At 51.0% G+C, this 25,195-nt stretch overlaps 9 protein-coding genes across 9 annotated transcripts; 3 read left to right on the forward strand and 6 right to left on the reverse strand.

Moving 5' to 3' along the window:
• Positions 1–1,557: 1,557 nt before the first annotated feature.
• BO85DRAFT_282863 (sugar phosphate isomerase/epimerase family protein) lies at positions 1,558–2,915 on the forward strand. Its single transcript, XM_025655215.1, has one exon. It carries the CDS (start codon positions 1,678–1,680, stop codon positions 2,809–2,811), a length of 1,134 nt encoding a protein of 377 aa, XP_025515675.1. The 5' UTR covers positions 1,558–1,677; the 3' UTR covers positions 2,812–2,915.
• Positions 2,916–3,036: 121 nt separating this feature from the next.
• BO85DRAFT_513247 (RTA1 domain-containing protein) lies at positions 3,037–4,209 on the reverse strand (the record flags this gene model as incomplete). Its single annotated transcript, XM_025664700.1, has 3 exons — positions 3,037–3,613; positions 3,723–3,974; positions 4,056–4,209. The coding sequence occupies 3 exons, from the start codon at positions 4,207–4,209 to the stop codon at positions 3,039–3,041; spliced, it is 981 nt and encodes a 326-aa protein (XP_025515676.1).
• A 434-nt stretch (positions 4,210–4,643) lies between these two features.
• Positions 4,644–5,911, reverse strand: BO85DRAFT_396222 (RTA1 domain-containing protein). The gene is made up of 3 exons (XM_025656989.1): positions 5,550–5,911; positions 5,240–5,488; positions 4,644–5,187 (listed from the first exon to the last, which is right to left on the reverse strand). The coding sequence occupies exons 1-3, from the start codon at positions 5,701–5,703 to the stop codon at positions 4,742–4,744; spliced, it is 849 nt and encodes a 282-aa protein (XP_025515677.1). The 5' UTR covers positions 5,704–5,911; the 3' UTR covers positions 4,644–4,741.
• A 2,356-nt stretch (positions 5,912–8,267) lies between these two features.
• Positions 8,268–10,194, forward strand: BO85DRAFT_396229 (endo-polygalacturonase D; the record flags this gene model as incomplete). The annotated part of the gene is made up of 5 exons (XM_025656990.1): positions 8,268–8,564; positions 8,616–8,924; positions 8,980–9,125; positions 9,183–9,636; positions 9,714–10,194. The coding sequence occupies 5 exons, from the start codon at positions 8,268–8,270 to the stop codon at positions 9,993–9,995; spliced, it is 1,488 nt and encodes a 495-aa protein (XP_025515678.1). The 3' UTR covers positions 9,996–10,194.
• A 341-nt stretch (positions 10,195–10,535) lies between these two features.
• Positions 10,536–13,071, reverse strand: BO85DRAFT_448855 (putative amino acid transporter). The gene has a single exon (XM_025660038.1). It carries the CDS (start codon positions 12,733–12,735, stop codon positions 10,972–10,974), a length of 1,764 nt encoding a protein of 587 aa, XP_025515679.1. The 5' UTR covers positions 12,736–13,071; the 3' UTR covers positions 10,536–10,971.
• Positions 13,072–13,145: 74 nt separating this feature from the next.
• Positions 13,146–14,766, reverse strand: BO85DRAFT_282901 (hydroxymethylglutaryl-CoA reductase). Its single transcript, XM_025655216.1, has one exon. The coding sequence runs from the start codon at positions 14,603–14,605 to the stop codon at positions 13,445–13,447; it is 1,161 nt and encodes a 386-aa protein (XP_025515680.1). The 5' UTR covers positions 14,606–14,766; the 3' UTR covers positions 13,146–13,444.
• Positions 14,767–16,361: 1,595 nt separating this feature from the next.
• BO85DRAFT_396233 (putative integral membrane protein Pth11-like) lies at positions 16,362–18,324 on the reverse strand. Its single transcript, XM_025656991.1, has 6 exons — positions 17,926–18,324; positions 17,838–17,857; positions 17,751–17,787; positions 17,631–17,698; positions 17,209–17,579; positions 16,362–17,140 (listed from the first exon to the last, which is right to left on the reverse strand). The coding sequence occupies exons 1-6, from the start codon at positions 18,050–18,052 to the stop codon at positions 16,654–16,656; spliced, it is 1,110 nt and encodes a 369-aa protein (XP_025515681.1). The 5' UTR covers positions 18,053–18,324; the 3' UTR covers positions 16,362–16,653.
• Positions 18,325–21,079: 2,755 nt separating this feature from the next.
• BO85DRAFT_438004 (cytochrome P450) lies at positions 21,080–22,885 on the forward strand (the record flags this gene model as incomplete). The annotated part of the gene is made up of 5 exons (XM_025658652.1): positions 21,080–21,311; positions 21,383–21,570; positions 21,628–21,752; positions 21,818–22,688; positions 22,754–22,885. The coding sequence occupies 5 exons, from the start codon at positions 21,080–21,082 to the stop codon at positions 22,883–22,885; spliced, it is 1,548 nt and encodes a 515-aa protein (XP_025515682.1).
• A 587-nt stretch (positions 22,886–23,472) lies between these two features.
• BO85DRAFT_468430 (SDR family oxidoreductase) lies at positions 23,473–25,076 on the reverse strand (the record flags this gene model as incomplete). The annotated part of the gene is made up of 4 exons (XM_025662262.1): positions 23,473–24,238; positions 24,309–24,491; positions 24,596–24,699; positions 24,779–25,076. 4 exons carry the CDS (start codon positions 25,074–25,076, stop codon positions 23,657–23,659), a joined length of 1,167 nt encoding a protein of 388 aa, XP_025515683.1. The 3' UTR covers positions 23,473–23,656.
• Between the last annotated feature and the right edge of the window lie 119 nt (positions 25,077–25,195).

Consider the following 25,195-nt stretch of genomic DNA (forward strand, 5'->3'; position numbering starts at 1 on the left):
CATCGCTCCGAGATTTAGCCGATTAGGCTAATTGCATTCTACGCAGCTGAGCATGCCATTATTTGAAAGGAATCAGTCGTATGAGGGGGTGCAGTAGTGTTCCAACGGTGGGAGATGCTAACCGGGGATGATGGAATGGGCTGTGGAGATCGAGATGCGGAGAGAAGTCGAGAACGGGAAAACAGGCTCACTAGTGGACGGCGATCCACTTGGTCTGGCGACCCTTCCGGCGGAGGGGAGAGAGCCCAATGTTGTCTAGGATGGCCAATGTGACCATCATTGAACAGGGAGGGGGCATGACAGAGGATGATTTGGCTGGGTTTATCACACCATGTTTTCTACACTCGTGCTGGTCCTGTTGGGTTAAGGAAGGGTTATGAACCAACAAGGGATCATGACGGGGAGGGGAAGTCGGGAAGAATGACAAGAGGTCCACATTGTTGTTGACCCTCTTCGCGGTGATCGATCCAGGGTCTGTTTCCCACTGGGAAGGGAAAGCACTGCGCTATTCGATTCCCCTGTTTACTGTCAATGTCGCCAAGCAGATTCATCATTGTCATCGCCCGTCTTCATCGCCCGTCTTCATCGCCCGTCTTCATCGCCGAACTACCTGGCTGTTGGGACCCATGCAGACTATTGGCAAATGGCGATCTACACGCCGCACGGAGCTGACCGAAGCAGTGCCTTACAGAGTACATTCTTTCCAGGATTCAATCATGGCACCCCACCGGGATTGCTCGCTCCAGAGTGGCGGGGAAATCTCAATCCGCCATGCAGATCTGACGTGTCTTTGCATCGGTCGCATTGATTTCCTACGGTGCCGGTTCTTCCGACTCCGATGCTCGTTGAGCAGGTCTTAGCGGCCGGTTCTCGCAAAATGGGGACGCAGGCCCATTTACTCGGTGGTCAATTAATTCAACATTGACAACCCATTCATCTCCGGGCCGGGGTTTGAATGGTACAACCTAGGACCGATGCGTCTACCTTGTCCGACGCCAGGCTGCTAGTGGCAAGGCGCGAGCTTATATGATCGGGCAGGGAATGATCGATAGTTAGCGTACGGTATTCAAAGGTACTAAATGGACAAAGTAGTTAACATAATAGAATGGCTCTAGGGTTTATGACTGGGCGCAAATGCGGTTCACTGGGGGATAAAGTTTACTCCCACCTCGAAGACAGCGGAAGATGCCGACAGCCCCTGTCAACATCACAAAACGACTTCATCCGTAACCAGCCAGAGAAAGCCATGCCATGTTGCTAACTCATGCCTTCCATAGATGGATAAATTTTTGTGTTCATTTATCTCAAGCATCGCAAGTGTGCAACCTGAACAACTTGAAAGCACACCAGCCCCTCGCGGCGGCGATGAAGGCATATTTCAAACTACCCATGGATTGGTGTATCGCTGACGTCAGAGGTACCTTCCACAAGTTATAGATATGGCCCAGGAGTTTGGAGAAGCTAAGTCTCCTACCCCCAGCATATATCCCCAGACTCCCTGGATGATCTTTGTGGGGATAGGGGTTAGCCACCCCAGACGGGAAAGCCTTCTCCCCGCAATTCAGAGCAGAAAGATTATCCGGACCAAGGATGACTCGATGCTTTTTCTCTTCACTACCCAGGTATCCCACCCCTCTCCCTTGCAAGCACACCTCTCCATGATCCTATACAACCATCATGCCTATCTCCTGGCCACCTACATCCATCCCAAACGAATTTGGCATTGCCACTCTCTCTCTCGGCAATGCCATTCACCATAAACTTCAACCCCGCCTCGAAGCCGCAGCGAAAGCGGGTTACCGTTGGATCGACCTCTTCGACGAGTGCTGGGCAGCCTACCTCGAGGAACATGGACTTCCTGGTGACAAGCTCTGGGAAGCGACCCCTGACAACTTGCGGATTGCCCGTAAGCTCGGCGATATAGTCAAGTCACTAGGTATGCGTATCGCATGCACCCAGCCTCTACGCTGCATTGAGGGTATCAAGGATCCAGCGGAGCGACGAGCCACGCTGGACCTTGTTGCGAAGCGCTTCCCGTTCATGCGTGCCTTTGACACCGACCTTGTGTTCATGTGTGCGAATATTCGTACCGATACTGGCGTCACCTCCGACCTGAAAACAGTCGCGCGCGATCTCGCAGAACTAGGCGATATGGCCAAGGCATACTCCGATGCAGATGGCGGTCCTCTGCTGCGCGTCGGCTACGAGGGTCTCTCCTGGGCGGTGCGAAATACCTGGGCATCCACCTGGGAAGTTGTGAGAATGGCTAATCGCCCCAACGTGGGTCTTATAATTGATGCATACAACGTGCTGGGTGTGGAATATGCAGATCCGTACAATCCCGCAGGCCATGGCCGCATCTACCCGACTGTGGAGGAGTCCACCGATGTGCTGTGTGCATCTTTATCGTCCCTGGTAGCTTCCGTGCCTGGAGACCGCATCTTCTTCTTCCAGGTGGGTGACGCGGAGCGAATGGATCCTAAGAAATTCCTTCCGCCGACAGACCCCAAGATACCTGCTCTGCTACCGTGGTCACGCGGGCATCGGTTGTTCCCGTTTGAATCAGAGCGCGGGGCGTATATGCCAGTTCATCTGGTTGCAGCCGCGGTGGTGGCGACTGGATACAAGGGACCAATGTCCCTGGAGGTATTTAACAATTCGCTGAACGTTCCTGGTGAGCAAGTTGCACCTGAACATGCGGAGCGGGGGATTACAGGGCTTCGCAAGCTAGCCGAGGCGATTCTTCATGTCCCAGCGTATTGGGAAATGTGGCAGCAGGGAATCAGGACCACGCGGCAGGGTCGTTTATAGTCGTGCAGCGTGACTGTCACTGGTAAAAACATAATTATTATATATCAGACTTTAAAATATTTAGCGTCTGAAATTTGATCATACATCCGTTTTCTTCACATAGACCATGCATTTCTAACTTTCCGACTGATGTTATTAAAGCACTAATTCTCCATACCGACCTGCACCTACAGTTTATATATTCACGATGACCAGGGACCACAGCGACAACCACAAAGGATCAGCCTTCAAATGACACCCCCACCTTCAAACCACTCCCTAGTCCTCCGATGACTCGACCCCCTCCTCCTCTGCTTCCTCCTTCTCCGCTTCTTCCCCCCTTCCACATTATCTCCTCCCCCTTCCTCCTTCCCATGATAATTCCCAAGCCTACTAGGATGCCAAATCAACAACACAACCATTACCAAAACCATCAACAACCCATCAAACACATACATCCACACTTCCTTCCTCTGCAACACTCCCGTCCTTCCCTGGGCGAACTCCACAATCCTGAACACACAGCGCGCTATAACCAAAATATCCACAATATACAGTACCCTAAGCAACTGGCGCCAGGGAGGAAGGCGGCGACGACGACGACGAGGTTGATGATGACGGTGTCTACTGCGCGTCCGCTGCGGCGGGTATGGACGTTTGCTCATCCGCGCATCAAACACCCCCGAAGCGAGGATGAATAGCCCAAAGAAGATGACTTGTGCTATTAATCCACCGATGATTATCCAGTTACCGAGTTTCTGGCGGGATGTGTTTGATTTCGAGGAGGTCGTTGAGAATGATGTTTGGGAGAGGAGTCCTCCACCTGGGGTTTTATTTGCCTAGGATTAGTACTTCTCATGGACAAATAAGAACAAACGTTCGCTGTTCAACAACAAAATGAATTTGAAGGGGAGAGCAAGGGAAGACCTCACCAGTCGCCTGCCCCAAAATCGCAACCACGTCCCCTACAACAAAAATCCTCGTTATCCAACGAGCTGGTACGGGTGAGCGTTCCTCCCCCTTTGATACGCGGATAATTCGGGATAGAACCATATATATAGACGCTGCGAAGAGAGACGGGGCCAGGAGGAGGAGCAGCTCTTGCATAATGTATGGTGCTGTACTCCATTGTAGGGGGACTTGTTGGCTGTTGATTATGCGTGCTATGTAGCCGGTTGTTTCGACTATATATTTATTAGTATTTAGTGAGTGGGCTGTTACTGCTTGTGATTATGCTGAATGAGACGTGAGGAAAGATAACATACATATACCCCCTATTATAAACGGAGTAAAGAACCATGTTCGCTGCGCGAAGTAGTGGATTAGATGGCATATTGTAATGAGGCCAAAGCAGGCGGTTGCTGTAATGGCGGCGGTGGTGGAGGGTGTGTATTCGTAGAGGCGGTATTCGGAGGCCATTTTTCGCTTTCATTGCTGGGTGGAGTAGTTGAGAAGGATGGAGGATGTATGTTGGTATTTGGGGTTTTTGGTTTATTAATGCTGAGTGATTTGTGTTGTTTACGAGTAGTTTATCTATGCTGTAGTTGTAGCTGAATGTTGATAGTAAGTTTTGTTTGTAGGTGGTGTTCGTTTTCGTATCCGTTGCCGGTTTGGGGTGGTTCTTATGCTTGTCTGAGATTTAGGTTGTGTTGTATGATTCGCTACGCTTACGAACTACTTCTTGCGCTATAAGATAGCTGATTGCTTGCCAGATACTATTTTAGGGTTTAAATATAGATAAGTAGTTAGAATTCGAGGTTGTCGGGAGTATACAATATATATATTTCTTCTTAAATTCGAGAAATGAATTTCATCTCCTTTAGTTTATGCTTGTATTGACCATTTGCGCGGAGAAGAAAGTTTAGGAAGTTGATTTATGACTCTATGTATCCGTCTATCTGTCTATAATACACTTGGAATGTATCCCAAGCTTGCACCATATTTTCATACATTACATTGCAGGAGACACATCAACAAACCGGAGCCCGTAGCCCACTGCTGCTACCCTCGACTTTCCCAGCAGCCCGTTAATCTCACTCGGGTGGAATCGGATCAAGATACACAGTACCAGGAACATGGGAACCGCATCAAAGACATAGATGAAAGCTTCGTGGGTGATCACGTATCCCTCCTGTCCCTGGATATACTCGATAAACCGCACAATGGAGCGAATAAGAATCAAGAAGCTTGATGCGTACAGCGAGAAGAAGTGTTTTCGCCATGGGATCATAGGCGATTCGGAGCGCACAGTAGGGTGTCGGTAGATGCGACGTTGAAAGATGATGGCGACCACAAGGAAGAAGCAGAAGAAGATGATCTGTACGAGAAGTCCGCCGATGATGACATTCTCGCCTGTATTATCAGTCGCGGATTTGGATTGGACCATGATTCCGGCGCCTGTAAATATCAGTATAGTACATTGGCGGATGATTGCAGGGAGTTGACGGACCGGACGACTGCATGAGGAAAGACAAACAATCCCCAACCACGAAGATCTTCGTCAGCCATTTGAGTCGGATGATCGAGTGGTGTTCTCCATGCACGAGGGCGATAATCCGGCCGAGGATCATATAGATGGTTGCAGCAAACAATGCCGGGGCGATGAGGAGAAGGGTGCTCTGAATGATATAGGGGCCCAGCGTCCAGTTAGGAGATTGGTTTCCGGACATGGCGCGACCGATATAACCGACTGTTTCAACTGCAATTCAATCCCAATGTTAGCTGAAGAGGTCTGGTGCAGGTTTTGGCATTGCACATACACATTCCACCTATCAAGGCTGCAATGGTCAGCCATGCTCGCGTTCGAATAAGCTGGTATGTGAAAATAATGACGCCGATCAGGAAGAGCATGATCATGACCACGGCGCCTCCCACGGAGGGATAGTAGGCGTATGCCGTCCAACCGGTGGCCATGATGACAAGTAGGTGATGCCCGGTTGTAATTGAGAGGTCGTGAAGGAAGTCGGGGATTGGGATTAAACTGGGCCATTTCGATTCTTAAGTGACTGCGACTCCTGAAACTTTCTATGCATAGAAAGAATTCTTCGATGGCCGTTGTTGACATGGTTGGGACTATGCCTCTCGTATTTCGTACGCTGAACCATGTTCGGTTTAGTGTGTGGAGTTTAGCCGCTTACTTCAGTCTGCTGCTTATTATAGTCTTGGTTCTATACGAGCAGATCAGGCAAAGAATCCGAATGCACGGACCAGTGCCATGATAGGCCCACTCATTGAGATGCCAGACATGGCTTCCCTGTCGTTTCACATCAGTGGGAGGTACATCTGACCATATCAGCACCGAAGCGTACGTTAAGGAACGCCTGGACTTGTAGTCGCTCTGAGAACAGCCAGCGTCTGGATTCCTGATCCACCAGATTTTCGAGCTCCGGAGTCCTCTTCAACCAGATACCTCGAATCCTAAGTAGCCCAAAGGTATCTATAGGGCTGGTTGGGCAGCTGCATACTGTGACTTAACCTCAGGTGCAGCGAAGCATTTGATTCAACGGGTTTTGTTGTATCTTCTCGATTGTCCGTATTTTTGGAGTGTAGATTCTCTAGGTCGCTGATGTGGTTGATAGGTAGTTTTCAGCGTCCATAGAAGGGGTAAAACATCTAGCAAAGCAACGAGGTGTTTCAGGGCATACCTTGTACGTTGAAGCTTCTCAAGCCTCTCAATGATATCAAAGCAGTCTTGTCGAATAGTGTTGGTTCTGGACCATACTGCATTACTGGGAGGTACTGTTTGTTGTACTCACAGGTAGCTCTGTCATCAAGAATGCCCCAGTGAGAGTCAGTCGTCAACATTTATGCCAGCCTTTGATGCTGGTGTGTGTGGGTGTTGTGGTGCTTCGCCTCTTAACTCCTTAGAGGTGTTCAGAGTCACAACTCCTAGATGCATCGGTTTCTCGAAACTCTGGATATTCGATATTTCGATTGTCATTCTCAATGCCTTTATTTGGCAGCAGCAGCAGCAGCAGCAGCAGCAGTCTCGGGTAAATTCTGCAGAAGATCCCATACAGCTGTTTCAGGAAGCTATGGAAGCATGAAATGAGAAACGAGAAACGAAAATTGGGAGGGGACTGGATGGCGGCAGTCGTATGACACGTTGATATGGATGGAATAGTGACCCGTCCCATTCTTTCTGATTCTATTGCCCCAGTGATCATGGCTTCTACGGAGGATTTTCAGTCGATCCCATCTCTCTGACACACAGCGGCTGCGACATTCCGCGGTTAACCTTGTTTTGTCTCCTGGTCCACCACTAGGACCCTCCTGCGCGTCGGCGACTAGGGTAAATTCCTCTTGGATACTGTAAACCCGAGGCCCCAGATGTGTTGCAAATTGTGACTGCATGTGGGCGCTTTGAAGAATACTGACTGCTCATAAGTTACTAAGATATCCGCATGGAGTTGTAGAAAATTTAAATGGGCCAGTGGGATCGAGCAGGATGCCTGCCTGTGACCTCTGCGAATGGGCGGATAAAGAGAGATCCGCGCACGGATCCTAGAGTCCTTGACGATATGGATAATATATATGGTTCAAAATCATCCGGAATCAACGGCACTACAGCAATCCACGGCAGGAAGAAGTCAACGGCGGTGCTGGGGACAGTTCTTGGATTACTCGGTGACCCTTTCCTAGCTGGGTCTGGGTGCTTAATTTATCATCAGTTTAACGCCGAAGACCCACCACGGACCCTCTAAAGATGCTGTGAGCCTGTGAGAAATCTGACCATCCAAGGGTCTCATATTAAGGGCTTATGGCAGACTGGCCAGGCATAGGGTCTCTAACTCAGGGGAATCGCGTATACTATCGAATCAGCGTTCGGAAGTCGAGATTAAAGCTGCAGTCAGTGTCAACAGACCGAGAGGCCCGAATTAGCCGAGCTCATAAATTATGTATGTATCAGGTTTTCTTCGCAGTGGTGGATGATTTATTCGATCAGTTCTCACGGTATTTGGATGGTCATGACTCGCGCCATGACGTGTCCGGGTCTCAGATAAGTGATGGCTGCAATCGTGAAACACGCTCCAGGGGCAACAGGAAACCCTTCATCAAACCACTAGCAGAGCAACTCCCCGTCTCGAGCTCGGCTCTAGAATGCTAACTGCCGACGGTGCCAATCATACCAGCGAGTCAGACCCCCTGGCTGGACGCTATGCGGGGCCGACCGAACGTTCTTATTAAGTGTCTCCACCCGAGTTGAAGATGGGTCGGTTCACGATGCATCCATGCTAAGCTCCGGAGGAGGTGGCTGAGCTTAGCTTATTGATTCTTGACTTCCAGCTAGACCAACGGTACTGTGGTTCTCGGCTCTATTGATCCGATGCTATCAATCTATCATATAAGAACGTTGGGTGTTCAGCGTTGTCCATGGTTGAAATCTGGAATTCAACGCCCTCATTGTCCTTCCTTTCACTTTGTTTTTTTTTTTCTAGTATCTAAACACTCTTTAGTCTTTCATTCTTTTCATCATAATGAAGCGCAGCGCGCTCCTTGCCTCTTTTCTTCCTCTCGCCCTGGGGTGCGACAACCCTGAGACTCACTCCTGTGCCTCTGCCTTCTCCGTCTCTTCTGCGGCGGCCGCTACCTTCTGTGCCACCTTCACGGCGAGCACCGTGACTGCCACGACTGGTGTGCCGGATGTCTTCCTCTCCAACTGCGACTACAAGACCAAGCATCTCTCCAGTGCCTGCAGCTGCTTGGGCACCTCTGACGGATCAGCTCCCGCTTCCACCCCGGGTGCCCCGGCAGTCTCCGGCAGCAGCAAAGTGGTGAGCACCAACCAGATGCCTCATTACGATTCTTTTACTGAACCAATGTAGGGCAAGGCACCTGCTGTTGCAGCCACCCGCACCTCGGCGATCCCTACTACTTTCCACACCACTCCAATTCGTGTGCCCGTGTCCACCCCAGCAGCGGCGGCTGTAACTACCCAGGCTGTCGTCCCGGTGCAGAGCTCCGTGGCAGGCAATGGCGGCACCACTTGCACGGTGACTGAGTACGCCTCAATCTCCTCCGCCGTCGCATCCTGCTCCAACATCCTCCTGTCCAACATCAACGCCCCTGCATCGAGCACAATTGATCTCTCGGGCCTGCAGACTGGCGCGGCTGTCATCTTCGCTGGTGAAACCGTAAGCCACCTCCCCTATGTCAGGGCCAACCACCATACACTAACGGAACCGATAGACCTTCGGCGACACCTACGACAGCGACTTCGACCCCATTGTCATCTCCGGTACCGACGTGACCATCACCGGTGAGGAGGGACATGTCATCAACGGTAACGGTGAAGCCTACTGGGACGGCGAGGGATCCAACGGCGGACAGGACAAGTGAGCTCCTACCAGCACCCCCTATTCAGGAACGGCTTCACTAACCTTTCCTGCCAGGCCTGACCACTTCATCGTTGTCAAGGACATGTACAACTCCAAGATCGAGAACCTCAACATCCTGAACTACCCCGTCCACTGCTTCGAGATCGAAGACACCGAGTACCTCACCATCACCGGCCTAATCCTCAACAACACCGCCGGTGATGCCGCCAACAGCAAGAGTGACGGCGACCCGGCCGCCCACAACACCGACGGCTTCGACATCAAGCAGAGCGACTTCCTGACCCTGTCCAACACCTGGGTGCACAACCAGGACGACTGTGTCGCCGTCACTAGCGGTAGCTCCATCGTCGTCGACAACCTCTACTGCTACGGTGGCCACGGTCTCTCCATCGGCTCCATCGGCGGCAAGAGCAACAACACAGTCAACGGCGTCACCTTCTCCAACTCCCAGGTCATTAACAGCGAGAATGGCTGCCGCATCAAGTCCAACGCTGATACCACTGGCGAGGTTAGTCATCTGCCCCAATCCATAATACACCCCTCATCAAAACGTAAACACTAACCACCGAGAAAATCATTATACAGGTCTACAACGTCCGCTACGAGAACATCACCCTGTCCGGTATCACCGACTACGGCATCGACGTCCAGCAGGACTACGAGAACGGTGGTGCCACCGGTGACCCGACCAACGGCGTCAAGATCGAGAACATCTCTTTCGTCAACGTCAAGGGTACCATGAGCGACGGCAAGGATTACTACATCCTCTGCGGTGATGGCAGCTGCTCCAACTTTGTCTTCACTGATGTTGACATCACCGGTGGTAGCGATGATAGCTGCAACTACCCCTCTTCGGGATGTCCTTAGATTACTGGAATGTGGTGTGATTGCAGAGTAAGTGAAAGGGGTTGGAGGAGGTACTGATCTGTACAGTATCTGTCTATCTATCTGTACCTCTATTTTGATTTCTAGTTGCTTTCCTTAGAGATGCTGTGGATCAGCGAATTGGGATAGTGGGAACCAGTTAGTGATTAGTTGGTTTCATTTTAAATGGAGGGCCTCTATCATTTATACTGCCCGTGTAATAGGTTGTATGTGTGTATGGGGCATTTCCCTTCTTCTGTAATGCTAGCAGTAGGTCGGTTGGCTGGCTAGTTTCTGGTAGATGCGACATACATGGACAATGTCTACGGCAATCAAATACGGGAAAGTCCCTCCGAGGTCGCAATGCACATGCTACTCCAGTCGTAAGTGGTGCGTTTCACAAGGACCGAAAGCGAACCCGAACCACCGAGCCCCGGCCCAAAGTTGACCGACAGTTGCGGAGTACGAAAGGTGTCAGATGCCCGCATTCAGGTAGCTAGCTAGCACTACGGGAAGAATAGAACAAGTGGGGTAATAGTCATGTGGTAGATAATTATTTTTTCTTTCCAATTCATATCGATTTCATTTCATTTCACTCATACCATCGTCAAGACAGGAGAGACGGATCTTCTCTCGTGTGTCAATAGCAAAAACAGCGTATAACTTGAGAAACAGTTCCCCAAAACTCCAAGATGGGGTTTACGATTTGGTTTTGCTGCACATGCGAAATGCTAAACTTCAGTAACGCTGTATGAATTCAGACCGTTAGCTCCATGGCGGCCGGTTGAGAGCAAAAAGAAAAATAAGAGTCTGGCTGCGTGGTGGTTAGTAGCAGTCAACAGGCCGGAGTATGGCGGTCGTGTGCTGATTGACTGACAAACCTGAGCCAGGGCACCGGGCCCCCTGTTTTTCTCCAACATATGCGAGATGCGAAACCAAAACGCCGTATCCCTACGCATACTCATGTCGATGGGTTGCTTTAGGCGGACCCTTCTAGCCAGACGGAGACGGTGGCGCTTGTTGTGTACACCATGAACACTACTCCCAGGACCATCATCGCAATATCCCCTCGTTTGACCCATGGGGACTCGGCTACGCCCTTCCAGTGCAAGTACGCCGGGTAGATATACACCAGGGGCACACAGGCAAACGACCCGATCAACGAGACAAATTTGTCGAGATCCCCGGCCCCCACAGCTCCAATCAGCCCGCAGATCATCACGGCACCGGTCCGGAACACATTCTTCTTCCACTTGATCATGGGGTCGCGCTTGCCTGAGTTCTGGCCGAAGAGCTTGCCCTCGATAATACGGACGGCGGGGAACAGCTGGATCGGCGTACTGACCAGGATGGCGAGCGAATAGACGAACTGGAGCACATTGACAAAGCGGTCCGTGCGGGGCAGGTTGCTGATGATCTCCGTTTTGGTCTCCGCGCCGAAGGTGGCATATGAGAGAGCCCCAACCGCCGTGAACAATACAGTGATGATGATCATGACAGTATAGAGGAGTTTGTCGAAATGCTCTGGCCGCTTCATGGAAGACTGGATCGGCAGGATTAGGCCGATTCCTTCGAAGGTGAAGATACACGATCCGATGGTCAGGGTGAACGATTGGCGATTGAAGAGTTCAACCGACGACGCCAGACCACGGGACGCGAGACTGGCAATGTCATAGAAGTAGATGTACGCCAAGCCTACGAGGATGAAGACATCCGCCAGCAACGCGATGGGGCCCAGCTTGGAGATATTTCGGATCAAGGACAGTGGGATGAGCACAAGCAGTTGGACGGCGATTAATTTACCGGTTGACAAAGCTGTGCCCGGGTCATTTGTCACCGCTTCCAGGACGGCATGGATGTTCTCCGCGGTGAAGATGATACAAGCACACACAAAGCCCAGTTGCGAGATTACGATGGATGCGAGGATCAACGTCCGAAGTCGGGTGCCACCGATCCGCTCACCAATGTCGCCATAGCCACCACCATAGTGTCTCCGACATTCCAGCAACAGATGGAAACACAAGGTACTGATCAACGACACTGTTACAAGGGTGATGGAGGAGAACAGGATTCCGCCGTTGCGGAAGGCCTTGGGTAAGAAGATAATTCCCGTTCCCACAAATGCCTTCAGGAGTGTGAAAAAGGTCTTGACGTTGGAAGCATCGCCTGGGCGGCTGGCTCGTGAGCTCCGCCGTCGCCGCAAGAGGGCAGTTCGTTCGGACACCGGCCTCGTCTCATCCTCTTCTTCCTCCTCCTCGACGATGGCTGATTCCTCCTCTGTGTCGGCCAGATCCTCGCCCGCAAAGTTACCATAGATATCTAGGAAATCGAGAAAGGACGAGGTTACGCCCGGTTGGTCGAGCCGACCGTACTTGTTCTGAACGAAGTGACGGCGGAAGCTCCCCGGCTCCATGGCTGCCACGCCTTCCTCCACCACATCATCCGTGCGTCTCGGAAGGAAGGAGAACGTGGCCGCCCGTTTGTCCAGGCGAGCTATCTTGGATTTGGCGTCGAGACGGTACAAGTCTCGATGGATGTCGCCGCCTTGCAGTCTCAGGGAGGATTGGGGTTCGGACGGAGCATCACCACTACTTTGCTCGGCTGGGGGCTCGGCGGGGGGTGCAGTCAGCTCATCCTGGAGGGAAGCAGTGAACTGAGGGTGCAGATGCTGGGACAGGACGTTGTTTGCTTCTCTAGAGTCGGAGTCGGGATCCCGACCGGAGGAAGTGGAGAGATCTGCCATTGGAAATGGGGGCGTCGGGGAGGGAGGGCGGAGGCGAGTTTCTGGTTCGGATGAAATGGGGTCAGTTGAAACAGGGACTGGAAAATGTTGTTAGCATTGTCCGGCCGTGCAGACCGTGCAGGTATTGCCAAATGAACAAAGGAAAGTTTGCAGTGTAAACCAGGAGAAGGGGGGCGAGGAGAGGAGGACACGAAAGAGGAAGCCGATGCTTTATGAAGTAAAGTACTTTGGGAGGACCAGCGGCGGATGCAGTCAGTCAGTCAGTGATGTCGATTCCCTTCTTTTTACTGGGTCCGTCGATCGGTCACTCTTCGTTCATCGCTCGGCCGTGCCCTTTTACTGGCTTTTGATTGGCCATTAGCTGAGTCAGCACACGGACCACACAACGGGCATCACATGACTGTCTGGATGAAAACAAAGAAGGTCAAAGAAGTGACTCAACTTCTACTACGCCATATACTCTGACCAGTCCATAGAGTTGCGTGGAATACAGCTCCCTCCACTCAATATCATCAAATTCGGTCTCCTAATAGCGAAGTGGTACAGATACATGCACTCCCGGGACAATCTTCACTCATCTGGGTAGTAGTACTTTCTATCTACTTCGGTCTACTGTCTCCTCCGCCTAGTCTATACTAAACTGGAACTGTTATACGTACCTCCATTCCCTCCACCCCCCCCACCGCGGTCTTTTACTAAAAGACGTGTCTCACATTTTGGACCTTGGCCTCTCACTAGCCTCCCGACGTGCTAACCGCTCGTGACTGCGAGAAAATGTCTTCGTCACCACAGCAGAAGCCGAACTGATCTCCAGCGCCAGAGCAAACGCAGCAATGTACCCAGCCAGGCGTCGCTTACCGCCGGCTTCATTGCACTGCATGATCCGCAAGCCTTCCTGCTGTGTCGCGTATGACGTGCCCCCGCCGATTACCCCTACAGGCATGGAGGGGAAATACAGGCTCAACGTTATTGTCTTGGACGCCTGTTCGTATTCCGGCGTCAGATGTGCCCACGAAGCATCCGCGACGCACGCCGGATCTTGACCCGTGGCAATGAAAATGGCTGCCAATATATTGGCGGAGTCCATATTGCTGCCATGCTGGCCATTCCGAATCCCCGCTTCTTGGGTCGTCTGAATGAAATTATACAACTGTGCGGATGAGCAGCCTAAGACTCGCTGACATGCGGAGTCGGATAGAGCTGTCCAGGCCACGGTCTCGACACCCCGGACAACGGTCACATTCCTCCACGATGGCTTCTTGTCCGAGGATAGCATGCCTTCTACAAATGTGTCCACAACCTTATATTCCTTTTCTAGGTTCTTCGACACCCAGTCACAGATCCGATCTGTAGCTATAGTCACCATGTTCTGGCCTGACGCGTCTCCGCAAGCGTAGCTCAGAAGCAGATGGACAGAGCGGCCGATCGTATGCGGTTTGAGGCTCTGTAAGCGAGCATGCTTGCTGGTACTCTCCGCCACTTCCTTGAACGATGCCTGGAGGGTAGGCAGCGCGCGCGCAAATCGCAACGCATCTCCGGGATTTTGGAAGCGAAAGACCGGGCCGCGCGTCATGCCCTCCTCCCCCATGTGGACTTCAATACCACCAGAGGCATTGGCAACCTTGCATCCGCGACAGCAGCTGGCGACTGCCGCGGCCTCAGTGGTGGCCATGGGCGCCCAGATCTCCTTGTCGGGCTCTGTGGGCGTCCGAATGTGTAGCGGTCCAGCTAATCCAACCGGAACGTGCGTATAGCCGATGAAGTTTTCAATCATCACCTTGAAGGGGTCTTGGTTGTGGCGAGTGATGTGTTCGACCCCGGTGAGGATCTGGCCGATTTGAGCCTTGGTCTTTTCTGAAGGAGGGGCCATGATTCGAGGACTGTATCTTCACGAGCAAAGTTTATTCGGTGTAGATTCAAATGTCGACCGAGAAACATCACGCGCAACAAGGTATTCACTACTATATGTATAGATAGAACCATTTGCCTCCATCAAGGTTAACCTTTGCGCAAATCTTGGTTAACCCGGTGCTTAGCATCTGCTTACAGGGCATGGGTACCATACTTCCAGGGGCACGGTTGTTTAGTCTTCTCCCAGTCTTGTTTCCGGGTCTTCCTCAAAAGGAACTTACATCACCAGTAATCCAGACATATCCAGTCTGCACTCATTGATAACATCATAACCATCCAAACTACACCCCTATCGCTCGATCCAAGGCCAGAACTCCATCGAACACCATCGTAAACATGGAAATAGGCTTGATTGAAGGGACGGAGTATTCCGTATAATAACACAGCCAAATCAATGAGGCATAGTATAGAACAAGGCACATTCGTAATTGATTGCATTCAAAGCATCCAGAGTGCCACGGAGACCAAAACTTGACCACGCAGGCAGAGATAGTACTAAAAGTCCGAATATTCAAACACATAAACCCACCAGCCAGCCGACAACCAAAGGAATACTTAGTACAGCAATTAGTAGTCAGTTGCATCAGCTCACCGAGCCACTTCTCAACGCACAGAGCATCCAAATTGAAGGCAACCACTTACTGCATCTCCAGATTGCGGGTCCTGTAAGTTGCCCGACGGACCCATCCGTCACCAAGTGGAGCTGACCTCAAAAGTAAGTAGCACTTTTAGTAAATTGTCACAATGAATCGATTTGAGAGGGAAAAAAAAGCAACCATCATACTATGAGTTTCTCCGAGCCCTAAGAGAAAAAGAAAAGGAAGGGGGCAGACAATAAATTAAGATTAGGTAATTTCCATCCGAAATCGCTCACGTTCGGAAAAGTACGTCTTGCCACGAAAAAGAAAAAAAGAGAAGATAAAAAGCAATATTCTGAACGAACTGGTGGCGAAGACTTTGTACTTTGAAAACGCCTCCCAAGAGAGATAGAGGAGGGGGAGAACGAAAGGCCGTATTGCTGATGTGCAGGAGCAGCACAGTACGTATCTCTTGCAGCAAGCAACCCTGCACATCACCGGAGTACTCCGTGCAAAGCATACACAGTCGTCATGTCTAACCCATTAGAAAACAACCACAAATTTGATTTGATGGTGATAGTTGCGCCCGAGCGCTGCCCCGACGAAACTATCTACTACAAATGTGCATTATGCAGTAAACTGGATCTGCGATCGTCTGGCAATTGCAGTCCGCAGCCCCTTTCTTTAAGGATTTCCATATCCATCAAGATCAGGCCCTATCACCTCACGGTATGCCCGAGAATAGCCTATCCCAGCTCTGATGGCTACTTACTAGTAAGCCGGGTAAAGCAGAATAATTGATGGTCGCATACTGGCCCTATCGTGATCTTATAATGCGCGATCATGCGTTTGTCTACAGTATGTAAATCTATTGTCTCGACAGATGGATGATCTTGCTACGCACTATGGATCCACTTGATTTCTACCAAAAGATAAGACAGTGGAGTGACAAATCATCATCCCTGCCATGTAACTAGATCATCTGTCACAGAGTATTAGTCATCCTTGCATTGATTCTTTGTCTGCTGTGGTGCGCATATGATAGATAGAATACCACTGCGGCCGGGGGGTTAGGTTTAGCTTTCTCAATAGTTTCTACTAAACTAGGTTTGCTTTGACAATCACGGGGTTTTATTTGAGTTAGTTAGTCTACCCGCATGGTTTATTGCAGGATTCGGCGGTCAATTTGTTAAGGTTTGTTGCCGAGGTCATTCTAGTTGGTATTCATCTAGATATTCTGGGGGGGCCGTTGAAAAGGAAGGATTGGGGATCAAGAAAGCTCCCTTGTAAGGGAAATAAGGGGAAGGTAAGTAAGTAGGAAATAAAATAGGAATTAAGTGAACGTGAGAAGAAGAGAAGGGTATATGCAGATAAGTAACGAGGAATAAAGAACAAAAAAGTAGACGAAAGTAAAGGTATAGTTATCCTCTCAAGAACTATGCGTCCCCAGAGACCGAGGAATATCAAACGACTGCATCGGGCGAGTATAGTACTCCGTACTGACTTCGACATTCGTCTCGATTTCCGTATGAGCATAAATCTTCCCTTCCGGTATAATAATGCGTTCCTGGCTGTTGTTCCTCCCAATCTGCGTGCCCGTCATGGCGTCCCCATCTTGGGTCTGCAGAATACTCATATCAAATGGATGCTCCCGACCCTTGGAGAAGCCGGATTCTTCTTTTCTCATGTTGCTGCTCGACCATCCGCCGTAGCCGCGGTTCGAGCTGTACTCGCCAATCAAGCGGGGGAGGAAACGAGAGGCGATGGCTTTGAAGGACGGGATGGAGGAGGCCAAGATGCCGACGTTAATCTCGATGGCGGACCAGTACATGGCGCCGCTGATGGCGTAGGTGGAGTCGCTGGAGGTGAGCATTGCGGGGATGTAGGTGATTCGGATGATGGAGGAGATGCAAGCGCTAGATATTGCGAGTAAGCAAAGAGACACGTGCTTTACCTCAAGATTAACAGGCATTGTACTACTTACAATAAACCAAGACAGAGAATACCACCGAGGGCCAACTTCTGTTTCCTTGGCATGTGTAGCTTCAGGATGACCCGGATCGGCAGCGAGTAGGTGAGCAGATCGGTCGTAATGTTCAGCGCTGCGTTGGCGAGGTAGAAGACGTTGATTGTTACGCAGCGTCCAGGAATGCTAGTATTCCAGGCGCGAGCAATGGGATTGCATTGAAACGCAGCTGTCAGAACGAATGAAGTGGCTTGGCAACCCACAACACACATCATGACGAGAGACATGCGCGTGAGTTGCTTGTCACCAAGTCGGGTGTAGAACCAACAGACGGAGGTTTTGACAAAGCCAAGGGCGGCCAGGTAGAACATCGAACTCAACCAGACGGCCTGGTCATGCCGTCAGCAGCGATATCATAAGTGGAAGTTGAGGTGACGTACAAAAGAGTATGTGATAAGACCACTTTGATCCACATCCACCATGTGCTGGCCCATACCATGCTTGACAGCTATACAGTGTCAGTCTCCGCCCTCACATGCGGGCAAGAGGAATTATCTTACCGACTATGGTAACTGCTGTAAATGCCCATGATAGAAGCTGGGTGAGAGGTCAGCTCAATCGCATCGATCCGGAAACGATCCCCTTACGCAGGCGCCGATAATCAGATCTAGGAGGAATAGTAGGTCAGTCACAGATTGGACACAGTCAAGGAGGGCGAGGACAATATTGACTTACAGTCATCCAAGCCCATTCGCTTCAAGACATAGATTCGAGCAAACAGCCGTAGACAGATAGTCACAAAACTCAGGATCGCGAAACTGATCGCAACACCAGCAATTACTGGTCCCTGTGTAGTTGCCATGTTGACAGTCCAAACGGACAGAAGAGGGCAAGGCGCACAATGCTGGGTAATGAATCGGGAAAGTCCAAGGTCTATTTATCGAGTGCAACACATCAGATGCAGTCGCTCATGCACCACACACACCATTCACAGAGAAGACAGTCATTTTCTAGAAGGGGAACTTCCGAGGGGTTAAAGATTGAGTTGCGATTTAACGGAAGGCAATCTCGCGCATGTGCGCCATCGCGATCATCGCTGCATCGAATGCCCCTGGCAGGGCCCCGGGACTCATTCTTGGACGACCCCCAGCGGTGCGGGTCAAGCTCGCATGTTGGAGAAACTGGAGTCTGATGGACAATGGCGTTTCCTAAAAAGGGAAAACTGCGAGGGAAAATTTCAGACGGCACCAAGAGTTGGCTAGCGACACTGGAAGAACGGAAGGAAAAAGCAAGGTCTCGCGCGAGTAGCGACCAAGAATCGGGGACTCCAGTGACAGTTCGTACGTAGCCCACATCTTGGGTCCTGGAGTGGTGGGCATCAAGTCCGGATGCACTGGCCGACTCCGCTCATCGAATCTGATACAGAAAATGTGTCGTTGAACCTATCGCTCCACGGCTAATCGGGAGTGCCACTAGAAAGTTAGTCGCTGTCTACTGAGTGGCCATCGGCGACAAGAATAGCAGTTGGGGCACGATCGTCACTGAAGATGGGTCATATCGCCGGGGGGGATTCCGATGTTCGCAAGAAGTGGAACAAAATTCTGGATATTAATCTGTACTTTTGTTGCAGAGGTTGCCACCACGTTCTCGTTAATCTTTGATAATCGGTGTTCATGTAGACAGTGACTGCGACAACCTCATCCCCGGAACGTACGGCAGCCAGCCAAGTCAAGCCACCACAAGCACCTCTGTGACAGGGTAATGGCTGTCTGCGAGACGCGGGAGGACTGGAGAAAACGGAAGGAAGTAAATTCCGGCACTATTCGCACCATAAACGACCGGTGTCTGAAAGGCAGGAGAATCGCTGCCGGCTTTGCTCCAACCGGATTAGGGCCTTGACTGATAGTCGCCCTGAGCGCAAATGCTGACCCACTCCACTGGGGATGGACCCGTCCAGACAATTCTGAACGGCGAGTCTTCTGCTCAAAAAGGTGGTCTACGCCGGGTGTCGGGCGTCATGCCTGCGAATGCCTGCGAAGACGATGTGCGCAGGATCAAATCCTGGTGGCTTGGGAGACGTTCTGGGGAGCGTAGGGCAGATCTTTATTGGTCGCCCTGGCACGCGGAAGCCTGTACTACTGAAAACTCACTGTAGCTCGGTCAATAGATCCAAAGGATTGAAAACCACCCCTTAATGCTTTTTTGGTTCTTCAAGGCAGCCAGTTTATGCACCAGCTAACAAGGTGTTGGATTTGTGAAAGGAGTTTAGTCTCATGCTGGTTCATTGACTCATGTTGATGTTCAAGGAGCGAATAAGATTGACGGGGAATGGGTTTAGTGAGTGGCTTCGGGGACGGACCTCGGGCTATCGGCCGTGCTTCCGATCCAGTAGTCGCGACCACCAATTTCTCTCGATCCAACGGTGAAAATCTGCGTTGGAATTCCATGTGAGATGGATGGATAGAAAATACGTTCGTAAGTAGATAGGAGAACCTTGCTACTCCTCCCATCCAAATTGTCAAAGCGGCCCCTCCAGGCCGTGTACAAGTCCGTCCGCCACGCATAGCGACATTGGTATCAAAAAGTGATATATCAACAGGCGCAATGCTGCCATCCTCAGCTGAGAGTATTCCTAATTCTCAGTATCACAAAAATTTCGACAGTTGCAGAAGCAATCAATAGTGTCTTGTGGTCAAAAGACCGACTCTAGGCATAACGAAGTGCGCCATTAGTAGTCTACTGCGTAGGACTCCAATGGGCAAGCCGACACTAAACCGGCAATTTCTCCAGGGAATCCTGGAATCTTTGCTTGCCATACCTGTTTCTGCAGTTCTGGGCCTGTTTTGACACCCCTTCTGCAACTTGCGAAGGGTGTAATCATTTTATTTTCCTGGAGCCATGGATGGAGTGCCGATCGCGGCCCAGCTCCAGGCCGGCGTCAGAGTTAGTCTCCGTTAGGGCCTGCTAGGGGGATGTCTGTGGGTGGATCTGGCCTCTCACGTCGCCTCCCCCGGTGGACCCCAATTTGATTGCTGTTAGCACAAAGGACTTTGTCGAACACGTCGAGCAACGAGATTTTTGGGTTTTTCTTTGTTTGTGGGATCCGGCGGTATCCCGATAGTTTGATAGATGAATAGAAGATGAATGGATTGGGGGGATAAGTATATATGGCAAGAACGGCACTCCACAAACTGGCACGGAAGGAATGGTCCCTTTCATCAAACTAGAAATGGTTCCATGGTCTTGATGTCAGGACATGACCATTTCAGTAGCAGTCTCTGACAAACTTCGAGCCTGACAAGTGTCAACTGCTCCCCCGAGAGCTTAACCACGGCCAATAATGGCTCATCGCGACTCGGCAAGCCCACTCCATCAGAGACACTAGGAGCCGTTGGAGGTCCTAAACCCTCGGCCGCGCATTTCTCCCTGCTCATGAGTCTTCACTTTGTCCCCGCACCACTAAGGTACGTCGTCGGCTCGACGCTGCTCTGACGGACTAGACTGGTCATTGTCTGTCGGCACTGGGGGTGGATCTTCGAGTGACGCTTGTCAATGGCTCCAGTCTGGTTGGATCGACACTCCGGTCATATTGTCTACCCTCCCAATGCAGTAGCCTCAGTGGTGTTCTCCTCGGATCGAGTCCCGGTACATGCTTAGATGGCGCACCGCCGCTTCTTCAGTGGTACCACTACGAGGCTAACTGATTCGTCGTCTGGCCACATTTACGTAGGAGAGAGGAGCCAGATGTCGGTGCTGGACCTAGGGCGGGCCTAAGTCCAAAGCTCCCCTCCAACGGCTGTCGGTGATCATGTTTTAAGAGCTTGGGGTCGCTTCCCAGTGAATTCTGTTGCCATCTGTCCGCTCGCCGACTACAAAAGCAACAACAATCATGGGCCTGGGTGAAGATCTCCTCTCCAAGGTCACGACCACCAACGTGATCCTGGGTCTGGTCGCCTATGTGGTCCTTCAATTCGTGTACCAGATCGTTTATTACCACTTTTTCCATCCGTTGGCGAAGTTTCCTGGTCCATTCTGGGGCGGCGTCACCCGACTCTGGATTGCATGGCATAATCTGCGCGAGACTGAACTGCAGACAGTGTACGATCTCACAAAAAAATATGGTACGCTAAACCATCGTACTACCTGAATAACAAGTTGCGAAAGGAATTAAGCCTGACTCAAACGTTTCCAGGCCCCGTAGTCCGTATCACACCCACGCTCCTGCTTGTCAGCGACCCCAAGAAGCTCCCCGACATCTACCATCGCAATGCCGACAAAACGGGACACTACATCACCGGATCTTTCGGCGAGACCGAGTCTCTGTTCAACATGCGCTCTCACAAGACGCATGCGGCATTCCGGAAACACATTGCCGGCCCAGTACGCTCAACTCGACTCTTTATTTCTTCAGAGCCCACTCGACTGATACCTGCACAGTACAGCTTTAGCAACGTCAAGCGCATGGAGCCGCTCCTCGACGCCCACATTGAGCATTGGCTACAGAAAATCGACGAGAGGTTCGCCCGCACGGGCGCTGTCTTCGACTTCTCATGGTGGGCAGTGTGAGTGCCGTGCTATTCTTGGACCCATCCCTTCATCCCGCAGGCCATACTAACATTTCTCCCAGCTACATGGCATACGACATCATCAGCGAGGTCGGCTTCGGTGCACCCTTTGGTTTCGTCGAGCAAGGACAAGACGTCGGCGGTCTAGTACAAGGCTTCCACGACGGCCTGCCAGCCTTCGGTCTCCTGGCGCGTCTCCACCCCTTCACCAGCTGGATGAAGACGACCTTCATGAAGAAATACCTGGTTGCGACTCCCCAAGATGACTCCGGTATCGGAGTCCTGATGCGCTTCCGCGACCGACTCATTGACCAGCGTCTGCGCGACCTCGAAGAAAAGAAGGACATCGGCCGGATCGATCTCCTCCAGACCTTCCTCGAGGCCCGCACCGAAGAGGGCAAGCCCCTAGACATGGAGTACATCCGGGCAGAGGTCCTCTTAGTCCTTCTTGCTGGCGCCGACACCACCGGAACTGTCTTCCAAGCGCTGGTATATAACCTCATGACCCACACGGAGGTGTACGAGCGCATGATGGCCGAGATCGATGATGCTGCCCGAAAGGGCCTCATCAGTCCAATGGCCCAGTACCAGGAGATTGTGGAGCACTTGCCCTACTACGCCGCGTGTGTCCGCGAGACCTTGCGCCTGAACCCTTCCGCGCCAAACCTTTTTCCTCGATATGTCTCCGAGCCGGGTATCGATCTCTATGGCCAGTTCGCACCCGCAGGCACGGAGATCTCGTCTAACCCATGGATCGTCCACCGCGATCAGGAGGTGTTTGGCGCTGATGCAAATGTGTTCAACCCAGAGCGTTGGCTGGACGCAGAGCGCGCCAAGCTCATGAACAAGTATATGTTTACTTTTGGTTACGGGACGCGAGTATGTTTGGGCAAGGATATTGCGATGATGGAGCTGTTCAAGGGCCCTCTGCAGGTTTGTACCTCCCCATCCTATCCCTTACAATCTTTTATATTCTGTCGTTTTCTAATTCGATACAGCTATTCCGCAATTTCAAGCTTCACTCTATTGCCGGCAAACCTTCCGCGCATTTTGTGATCAAGGGAGGCGTTGGATTCTGGCGTGATATGTGGGTTATGGTTGACAAGCGGGGGGGTGTGAAGGCGATGTAGCTGTTTCAATTCGTCTAATATCAAAATTCTCACCTTGGTTCGATATTAATACTGTTCCCCTATAGTTGGCTGCAGTCCCCTCTCTCTATTTATCCATGAACTGGCTTGCGTCCTGGATTGTGTAGTCGTAATCACCATGGCTGACACTGACGAGACATAATAGTGAGTACTAAAGTGGGCTCAAATCTCTGCACCTTCTATATGTATCCTAAACTACGTTAAAGAAGTAGTGACGGGTTATAGACCAATAGTCTCAAAAATAGTAGTACTAGAAAGAGGATTAATGACATTATGGGGTATTCAAAAAGTTCAAGTTCTTACTATTTATGACAGGCTGGCACTATGATACTACTAAGATAGAAAATTCCTACGGACTGTCAAAAGCCTCTTACATAGATTCAGTCTTGCCTGCTAGTAGTATTTATATAGACATCATGCTGCGGTGTTGGAAACACAATCGCTCGTTTTCTATAGCTGTTAGTGAGTGGTGTGGATCGTTTAGTATATACTGAAGAAAAGACCATAGTTGTCATCGGAAGCCTGTATACGAAACATCTGACACCATTGAAAGCTTGAGTGGACTTGAGTCGTACATTTCATCAGTCGATCGATCTATGATTGGCTGGTACATTCATCGGCATATTATATTCAAGCTTCTGTATAATAGCCAGTGACCTAATTAATCACACCACCACCACCGTCGGCATTACCTATAGTCTCTTTACACTTATATGACACGACCAGACCAGAATGGTAAAGGAAAATGTCTATCTACAACATAATCCCCATCCCTCTCACCCTCTCAAACGCCCCAAACCACGACGTCCTCGTATCCATCTCCTCAGTAAACCCAATCTCCCTCGCTCTCCCTAGATCAAACGGGCGATCGAAATCCATCAACCTCAGACTCCCCATCCTGGCACCCGTATTATGCATACTGCGATAAATCACCTCCTCTTTCACCCCTTCCCTGTCACTACACAATTGTCTCAGTTTCTCCCAGTTCCGATCCATGTACTCCGTCGGGTGCAAGGAACCCTCCTCCGGCCCCACACCTTCCAACCCGAAATACGACGCCAGGATTGGCCATCGCTCGGACCATGCGACGGGGCGTGCGCTGTCCGCGATATTAAATGCTCGGGTATGGACTTTTTCACGCGGTTGGAGGGAAGCGTGGATGCAGAACCGCGCAATTATGTCTTGATTGGAGTCGGTTGATTGGAGTGTCCAGGTTGTGCTGTTGCCGGGGAAGGGAACGCGGGCATTGGGGCCTTCGAGGGCGCGGTAGAGGGAGAGGTAGATGCCCATTGTTTGAGCCATGCAGTTTGCATTGCCGAAGGGAGCGAGGCCGACCTTTTCATGGGTTTTCGGTTAGTGTGTTTGGGGGGAGTGGTGGAAGGGGTGGAAGGGGGTGGCGACGTACTATCACGTCCGGACGGACTTCACACCATGACCAGGTCTTTCCGATGCAGAGCTCCTGCAACAGGTCGACTTCGTGGTAGTAGAAGAGGTCTTTGGCGTATTCGGCTGGCACGCGGGGGAGGTCTTCTTTTAAGGGTATTTGGTTCCGGAAGGGGAATTTGTCGAGGAGGTAGACGCCGTATGCCTGTTGGATGTGATGGTTGTTGTTAGCCTCTTACACGTGAAAGATCATGTGTTTATAATATGAATATGCAGGTGACTTGCCTTTGTGCCAGTAATGAGAGTAACAAAAGACAATTTTGGAGAGAGAGTCTCCAGCGTCTGAACAGCAGCTCGAAGCATCTCCTTATTCAATCGACATTCTTCGGCGGGGACATCGCTGGCACGATATGCTGCAGAGATATTGAAACCCTCACGGTTAGACACAATAATTTGATATGCATGCATGCAATCAGGAAGCGGTCTACATACCTGCATAATACACGTGGCTGATCGTATCGACAGATGAGATCTTCTCTGCAAGGGTCTTCTTCAGCGCTGCATCATCGCCCGCCAGGAGGTCCACGCCGGAGACAATCTGGATACGATCATCTGTTGGCCAGTGTGCCTCCTCGGCTGTGAATGCACGGTTCGCAACCGCTGTCACTCTGCTGAAAGTCCCTGGGGCTGGGTAGTTTGTGAGTAGCTGGTTGACTAGGGCCCAGCCGTTGATGCCTGAACAGCCGAACACGATGGCATGGTGTCCTTGAGAGGGTTGGGACTGCTTCATGATGAGTCTAACGAGAGGAGTAACCTGGGGCCTAGATTATGTCTCGGGAAGGACTCATTAGGGAGACAGCAAACAGCTCCACGGATCGAGGACAAAAGGTCTGGTCTGATTCCAGGGGA

The sequence above is a fragment of the Aspergillus piperis genome (genome assembly GCF_003184755.1).
Source record: "Aspergillus piperis CBS 112811 unplaced genomic scaffold BO85scaffold_8, whole genome shotgun sequence".
Lineage (NCBI taxonomy): Eukaryota > Fungi > Ascomycota > Eurotiomycetes > Eurotiales > Aspergillaceae > Aspergillus > Aspergillus piperis.

Excerpts from the sequence above, each read along its gene's own strand:
- BO85DRAFT_282863 (XM_025655215.1), top strand. The coding sequence starts at position 1,678 with ATGCCTATCTCCTGGCCACCTACATCCATCCCAAACGAATTTGGCATT.
- BO85DRAFT_396222 (XM_025656989.1), bottom strand. The coding sequence starts at position 5,703 with ATGGCCACCGGTTGGACGGCATACGCCTACTATCCCTCCGTGGGAGGC. Across the intron at positions 5,489-5,549 it reads AGCCTTGATAGGTGGAATGT|TTGAAACAGTCGGTTATATC; the intron begins GTATGTGCAATG and ends ATTGAATTGCAG. Across the intron at positions 5,188-5,239 it reads TTTCCTCATGCAGTCGTCCG|GCGCCGGAATCATGGTCCAA; the intron begins GTCCGTCAACTC and ends TGATATTTACAG.
- BO85DRAFT_448855 (XM_025660038.1), bottom strand. The coding sequence starts at position 12,735 with ATGGCAGATCTCTCCACTTCCTCCGGTCGGGATCCCGACTCCGACTCT.
- BO85DRAFT_282901 (XM_025655216.1), bottom strand. The coding sequence starts at position 14,605 with ATGGCCCCTCCTTCAGAAAAGACCAAGGCTCAAATCGGCCAGATCCTC.
- BO85DRAFT_396233 (XM_025656991.1), bottom strand. The coding sequence starts at position 18,052 with ATGGCAACTACACAGGGACCAGTAATTGCTGGTGTTGCGATCAGTTTC. Across the intron at positions 17,699-17,750 it reads TACAGCAGTTACCATAGTCG|CTGTCAAGCATGGTATGGGC; the intron begins GTAAGATAATTC and ends GACACTGTATAG. Across the intron at positions 17,141-17,208 it reads ATTCTCTGTCTTGGTTTATT|CGCTTGCATCTCCTCCATCA; the intron begins GTAAGTAGTACA and ends CGCAATATCTAG.